The sequence below is a fragment of the Nestor notabilis genome, unplaced genomic scaffold (genome assembly GCF_000696875.1).
Source record: "Nestor notabilis isolate BGI_N333 unplaced genomic scaffold, ASM69687v1 scaffold26921, whole genome shotgun sequence".
Lineage (NCBI taxonomy): Eukaryota > Metazoa > Chordata > Aves > Psittaciformes > Psittacidae > Nestor > Nestor notabilis.
The window spans coordinates 1-7,229 of record NW_009914703.1 but is presented as its reverse complement, the minus strand read 5'-3'; the positions used below and the strand labels follow the sequence as shown (position 1 = coordinate 7,229).

Below are 7,229 nucleotides of genomic sequence, written 5' to 3'. Positions count from 1 at the left end.
TATATATATATCTACTATAATGTCTGCTTTGCAGCAGTACTGTAGGCTGAGCCTGGGGCAGTACTGGTCACTCTTCGGTGTGCTGGTTTCAGAGCACTTTGTTTGGGGCACAGTTGTTTTGGGGCAGCCCCGGCTGAAGGTCATGGGTGTGCGTGGAGGGACTGGTCATTCTTGTCCGTGCTGTTGCTCTGGTCTGATGGGCCAGGGCAGCCATGAAGTCACCTGCTCCCCTAGTGCAGGTCATGTCATCCCTGCTGTCATTCTGGCTTTATTAATGAAATGAGCTGTTCCAGGTCAGGTCCTTTCATTTGAATTATGTTTGGATTAGACATTAGGAAGTTCTTCCCTGTGAGGGTGCTGAGGCGCTGGCACAGGGTGCCCAGAGAAGCTGTGGCTGCCCCATCCCTGGCAGTGTTCAAGGCCACATTGGACACAGGGGCTTGGAGCAACCTGCTCTAGTGGAAGGTGTCCCTGCCCCTGGCAGGGGTTGGAGCTGGAGGAGCTTTAAGGTCCCTTCAACCCAAACCATTCTACGAATCTTCTCCCATTAAGCTCAGTCTTCTCTGCCATGCACTGATGTTATGAAGGTTCTTGTAACAGTTTAGTGCAAAGTAACTATGTAAGAAGGCCACCTGAAATGTGGTATTTGTGTTCCCTCCCAGCGGAGACTGAGCCTCATGAAGGGAAGAGGAAAGTGGAATCCCTCTGGCCTATCTTCAGGATCCACCACCAGAAAACACGTTACATCTTTGACCTCTTCTATAAAAGAAAAGCTATCAGCAGAGGTGAGGAAGGCAAAGGCTTTACCTGGGTGGGGGAGAACAGAATGGAGGTAGATGTCTGCCTGCACGGGGATGTTGGTGGGAGGGATGTGATTTCTGGGGAAGGAAGGTGGAGGGAAAGCTGGCAGCTCTCTGGCTTCAGCTGCTAGTTACTACAGGTAGTAATTCCTGATGGTGAGTCTTCTAGTACTTCCAAGAACTACTTGTGATAGTGTCTGCTCCTCTCCAGAGCTCTATGAGTACTGCATCAAGGAAGGATACGCTGACAAAAACCTGATTGCAAAGTGGAAGAAACAGGGCTATGAGAATCTCTGCTGCCTCCGATGTATCCAGACACGGGACACCAACTTTGGAACCAACTGCATTTGCAGGGTCCCCAAAAGCAAGTTGGAAGTGGTAAGAGTTTTCAGCTTGTTCCTTTCCTTGTCCTGATCCTTGTAGCATCTGTTCTAACTTCTTCTGGGCCCAGGACAGCAGGAGGGATAGTGCTGTTCTTCCTGGTCATTTCCTCTAGTTCCAACACTTCTTATCCTTGCTGGTAGAGTGGGTATCTAATTGGTTCTTACGTTACCATCAACTTTGGCATGCAGTTGTTTAAGGTTGTTGAAGTATGGGGAAACAACAGGAAACCTGAGGGTAGAAACCCTTCCCATGCATTGAGGCCTGAACCTTCTGGGCTATCTGCTCATCTCACTTGGCTCAAATCCTTCCTCTGTGTTTCTTTTGCAGGGGAGAATCATTGAATGCACTCACTGTGGATGCAGAGGGTGTTCTGGGTGACACCTTTAGCCCAAAAACTACTTTTTGAACTCTGAGGGATGTCATCCTATGCAATGGACTATTAGTGCAGGTACAGCCACCATCTGTGTGATCGCTTATTTCTCTCTAGCAATTAAACCAGCAACGTACTCACCTGGATCACTGTACAGTGGTGGTGGTGGTTTTGGAGTGTGGTTTTGTGTAGCCATATATTTTAAAATAAAGTCTGCCCCCCTGACTTGTTCTAGTTGGGTTGGACGTGTTCTGGTTGCTCTGTCTACTGTGAAGCAATCCCAATGGGGGTGGGTTTTTAACCAGCTCTTACCCTTTTTCTTAACAAACTGAATTTAAAAGGCTGTGTGGAAAGGAAGTAATACAGTTCTCAAATGCCTGTCTGAACCAAGCTCTCTGCTAAAGTCTGTAATCTGGAACTGATGCATAGATCTTTTTAGGAAAGGGACAAAGCTAGCACTGAGCTAAACCACTGTTAAATCTGACATTGCTTCTTCCTTGTTTAGCACAGGGTTTGTTAAACTACAGCCTATGTAGTCCTCTGCAAGTAAAAATTGGCTTCTTAAAGCAAAGCACAAGTATCTTATTACACAGTTACCAAAAGAACTCGATTCACATTGAAACACCAAGCAGCTTTACTACATGACAGTTTAAAGGAGTGAAGTTCCAAGTTCTTACAGCACAAGGAAGGTGGAGAACTTCAGCATCCTGCTCACTGCTGCTTCTGCCCCGGCTGCTCCTGCACAGCCTCTGCCTCGCTCTCATCCACTGCACGCTTTGGTGTTCTGTACTGGGCCCAGGGGTGGGGGGTCTCCTCTCCTGCCATCACTTTTAACCACCGATAGTAGTAGCCACGGAAACCATCAATTTTCTCCAGGTAGGGGTTCTTTGACTTATACTGCAAAGAGAAAGCCAACAAAACAAGTGTCTGTTAGAACAGAGCTCGCTTTGATTCCAGCATGCAATAGCTACAACCTGCTACTAAAGACACAGCTATGGAGTAACTGCCAACCAGATCCAACAAACCCAAAGGAAAAAGGCAGCCACCTATGTTTCCTCTCCCTTGCTGGTGTCCGTGGTCCCTTCACACTGTGAGCAGTTGTGGCTACTTACCCTGTCGAATTTTGGGGGGTACTGTGCTGCAAACTCCAGCTGCCGTATGATCACTTCATTGGGAGGCACTTGGTTATTCCTCATGTCCCGCAGGATCTCTGTGAGGTAACTGTAATCCAGCTTCCTCACAGCGGCAGCAATGAGGGTGCTGTAGATATACTTGTTGGGAGTTATTCCAGACTTCTGGAAACAACAAACGCTATTGTTAAACTTGCTTATCTGCAGACTAGAGCAGGATTCCCAGAAGGCAAAGTCTCACAGGCACAAGGAGCACAGCTCTTGCTGCAGGCCCTGTGTGGCAGCTTGGAGTGCCAGCACACCCCACTGCAAGCCCTCTCCTGCCCCAGCACAGATACAGGACATCTGAGCTGGCAGCTATTCTAGAGTTGCATGTTTTTGGAGTGAGAACACAAGCCCTCACCACAGGAATCTCATCATGTCTTTTTGGAAGCACTAATGCTTCACTTTGCCTCTTCCTGCAGCTTGAGCCCCAAGCAGCAGAGGTTTGGTTTGGGGTTTTTTATTACCTTCAAATCTGAGAGTAACTGCAGTCCATCCTTCTCCTGGTGGCAAGCAATTGCCAAGTTACAGAAGGTGTGGAGGTTGGGTGATAGTCCCCTCTTCACTAGAGCTGGCAGCATGCTCTGCAAGATACAAGTGTTGACATCAGTTTCCAAAAAGCCTTGCTGGAGCTTTCCAGAGCGAGCTGAATGTGCTAGAACAGAATCCACAGATCCTTAGAAATGAATCCTGTGGAAAACACCACGCGATTCCCAGTTGCTGCTGTAGACAGAGAAACAGGTCTCACAAAACACAGCTAATGAGGGAGGTCTGAGACAACAGGGCTGAGTTTTGGGGTTTTTTATCTCACCTTTGCTCCTTCCAGATCTCCCTGTTTACTTTTCTTCCTTATTAAAGTGTTAAAGAAGGTCACATCTACCTTCACTTTATGCTTATCTAGGAGTGCCAGCAAAGAAGCCTCTGAGGGGCTTTGGGGTTCCACCAGTTCAGCCAGTAACGTGAATGTTTTGATGTTGGGTTCTGCATTGTCCTCTTTCATTTTATTCAAGAAGCCCTCCACGTCCCCCATCAGGTCCAGCCACTCTTCCCAAGGAAACCACGGCTCTGCTGGGCATCTTGGAATCCAGCAAGTTGGGCAGGTTGCAAAAAGGCAGCTTCTGGCTTTGGTGTGCTTGTTCCTGCTCTATCTCATGCTGGCCTCCCACCATCAAGGCTCCAGGCTTGCTGGGAGCTACACTGGGGCTGTCGAGAGCTGCTGCTTCTCCTTTAGCCTGGTCCACATCTTCCTTTTGTTGCTCGATCGCTTCTTTAGACTGCACCGAGCCTTCCTGAAAGAACTGTTTTTCCATAGCTTCCACATCCAGCCGGACAGCAGCTGCACTCTCTGATCCCTTCTTCTGCTTCTTAACCTTTTCCTTCTGCCTCCCGGGTGTAAGCTTGAGCTGAGGGGAGTTCTCACTGGGAGGGCTGAGCAGGAGCTTGGAAGCCACGGCTGGGTCACCGATCCCACAGTCTCTTGCAGCACGCAGCATCAGATTGTATGTGTGGCTGTCACCCTTTATTCCAAGCTTAGTCATCTGTTTCCAAACCTGGGGAGGAGAAGATGAACACCAGCTGTATGTGATATTAAATAACAGGGGTGTTTCTAGCAGATTGTGTCTGTGAATGGTTATCTGCTTGCAGAAAAGGAGAGTTTAGAGCATGATGAGATGCCACTGGACAGCGGTGCGCTCCTGTGGGATCATCCAGGGTGTTTTAACCATCTACAAGACATCCTCATGGAAGTCTGGTTTACAGAGCTTGTGTCAGGAGGAGCTGAACTCCCCGTTTCACCAGCTTTGAGCAACCTCCTGCCTTCTGTGCATTCAAGTGATGAGTTACAATCCTGAAACACTTTTTCCTCCCCACTCAGAACATGAAGACAAACCTGTAAGGCGTATCGGAAACCACTTTCTTTGTCCTTTACACAGCTCATCAGAAGGAAGCTGAAGGTCTCAACAGTGAGAACGTGGCCCTTGTGCACGATTTCCTAGGAGAGCAGAGAGAGCATTTGTTGTTGGCTTCTGGGGATATAGCAGCAACAAAGCATAGGTGAGCTCCCAGAACGATCGCTCCAGGAGAAAGGGAGCCCTGAAATGCACACACAGATCCTAGCTTCCTCCTGCTGGGAGCTAAGGGGAATTTGGGAGGAGGAACAGCAACCCTTTTAGCTGCTCCCAAACTGGCCCTTCTGAGAAGAACTGCTGTAATAGCTCAAAAAGAAGATGGGTATCAATATATAGGTCTTCAAAAGGAGGAGGAATGGAGACAGACACAGCATTATTTGTTGAGTCTCTGACCAGAGTTTTAAAGCCAACATCTGCAGCTGCCTCCTTTTATGTACCCGAGCTTAATATTTGCTACATACCAAGACAATTTCATCGTATCAGACCAAGGATCAAGGAAATATAAACACATGATATGTAATCACCTCTGCTGGGAATGAAAGTGCAATACGGCAACTTCCAGGAGCTGTAACTGGAGCAGATTGCGTTTAATATGGTATTACTATATAGTATTTACCTTCAGTACATCAAAGCACATCCTGAGATCAGAGCACAGGGCACAGGCCTTGAGCAGTGCGTGGTAGGTGATGAGGTTCAGCTCTTCGTTCTTGCTCTTTAGCTGCTGCCATAACTTGAGGGCACTCTGCAGACCCGAGTCCTTCCATGGCGATTCAGCACAGGCGTTGAACAGCGCTGTGTAAGTGGCCTCGGTGGGAGTTAAGCCACGTTTCTTCATCTACAGGAAGAGAAGGCTTTGAACTGGCTTTTTAGGAGAGGACTTCTAGACTTTCTGAACGTGTTTTTAAGAGTGTCAGGCTAAGACAGGTGCAAACTCAAAGGTATTCTGGAGACAAAGTAACGTGCTCGAATGGTTTTAACTTGGAAAACACAACAAAGGTTTGAGAGGACATAAACCTACATCATTGTAGAGCCTGAACGCCTTCTTCACATAGCCAACCCTGCCACAGCCACCAATCAGAACTGTGTAATTGCTTTCTTCTGGCTGCACACGTTCTTCCTTCAGCATCTGCACCTCAAACAGCTCCAGAGCCTCCGCCAGCTGCAGGGAAGAGGAAAATCCATGACAAGGCAGCACAAGAATCAATTATAATGGGTCTTAATGTATGCAGGTGTGGGGTGATTGTGGAGGTCCTGCAGAACATGGGATTCCTCACTGATGCTTCTTTCTGTAAGCATACTAAGGGATGGGATGATGCAGATGGGACAGAGCTGCATCTTTCAGAGATAAATTGTGCTTAACGAACCTGATCACCTTCTGTGAATGAGTAACTGCTTAGTTGACGTGGGACAAGCAGTGGACATTGCCTACCTGGGTTTCTCTAAGGCTTTACAGTTTCCCACAGCCGCCTCCTAGAGAAGCTGATACATTGCTGTCTAGACAAGTGGTCTGTGTGTTGAGGGGGATACTGACTGGTGGTGAATGCTCCTTCTTCTGTCACTACTGGGGTCCCCTAGGGATCAATATTGGGCCCAACATTGTTCAATGTCTTTGTAAGTGATGGTGGATGGTGAACTGTGCTACCACAGCAAAGAGAGCCAACGGGATGCTGGGTTACATCAACAAGAGCATCACTAGCAAAGACAGAAGTCATTATCCCACTCTACTCAGGGCCTGTCAGGCCACACCTGCAATACTGGGTTCAGTTTTGGTCCCCATCATGCAAAAGAGACGTGTTCAGGCTGGAGAGGGTCCAGAGAAGGGCCACAAAGATGATCAGAGGTCTGGGAAGCCACACAAGGAAAGGCTGACAGAGCTGGGCTTGAGAAAAGAAAGCTCAGGGGAAACCTTGTCACCACGTTTCAGTATTTAAAGGGTGGCTACAAAGAAGACTGAGACTCCCTTTTTACAAGGAGTCACATGGAAAAGACACGGGGCAATGGGCACAAGTTACTGCTGGGGAGATGGACACAAGAGGGAAGTATTTCCCAATGTGAACAACCAGCCACTGGGATAACCCCCCAGGGAAGTGGTGGATTCCCCAACACTGGACACCATTAAGATTCAGCTGCACAGGGTGCTGGGACATGTAGTCTGGGTCATGCTTTGCCTGGAAAGGTCGGACCAGATGATCCTTGAGGTCCCTCCTCACCTGGTGTTCTATGACCTTCCATCAGTGCTATTACCAACCAAACCAGCAAAGGGCCCGGCACAAACCTTGTTGTCTTTAATGAGCGCCTTGCATCTTAGGAAGTACCAGTACGGGGTGTTCTTGGGGCCGCGCCGAGGCTTTATTTCTGGTTCCTCCTCTCCCTCTTCCTGCAGCTTTAAATTCTGGAACCGCGGTGTCGTTTTGTGATAGTATTTCCTAGAGGAAAACCGATCAGACAGCGTCCCGAGCTCCACACCTCCATCATCGCCATCCTCCTCCTCCTCCTCCTCCTGCCCAACGCCTCCAGCGCCGCTCGCTCTCAGCTCACTCCGGGGCAGCTCTCGGGACGGTTGCGACGACCCCAACAGCCTCCATCCCGGCGCCCG

General features: G+C 48.7%; 2 protein-coding genes across 2 annotated transcripts; one reads left to right on the top strand and one right to left on the bottom strand.

Annotated features, from left to right (window-relative positions):
* Positions 1–662: 662 nt before the first annotated feature.
* Positions 663–1,776, top strand: BUD31 (BUD31 homolog (S. cerevisiae); the record flags this gene model as incomplete). The annotated part of the gene is made up of 3 exons (XM_010023785.1): positions 663–785; positions 1,012–1,178; positions 1,512–1,776. Coding segments are annotated over 3 exons (341 nt in total), but the record flags the coding sequence as incomplete, so codon positions are not given.
* A 489-nt stretch (positions 1,777–2,265) lies between these two features.
* Positions 2,266–7,130, bottom strand: LOC104412937 (pentatricopeptide repeat-containing protein 1, mitochondrial-like). Its single transcript, XM_010023783.1, is given in 9 exon segments — positions 2,266–2,451; positions 2,667–2,849; positions 3,194–3,310; positions 3,538–3,766; positions 3,768–4,276; positions 4,615–4,716; positions 5,250–5,468; positions 5,652–5,792; positions 6,909–7,130. Coding segments are annotated over 8 exon segments (1,653 nt in total). The 5' UTR covers positions 5,760–5,792; positions 6,909–7,130.
* Between the last annotated feature and the right edge of the window lie 99 nt (positions 7,131–7,229).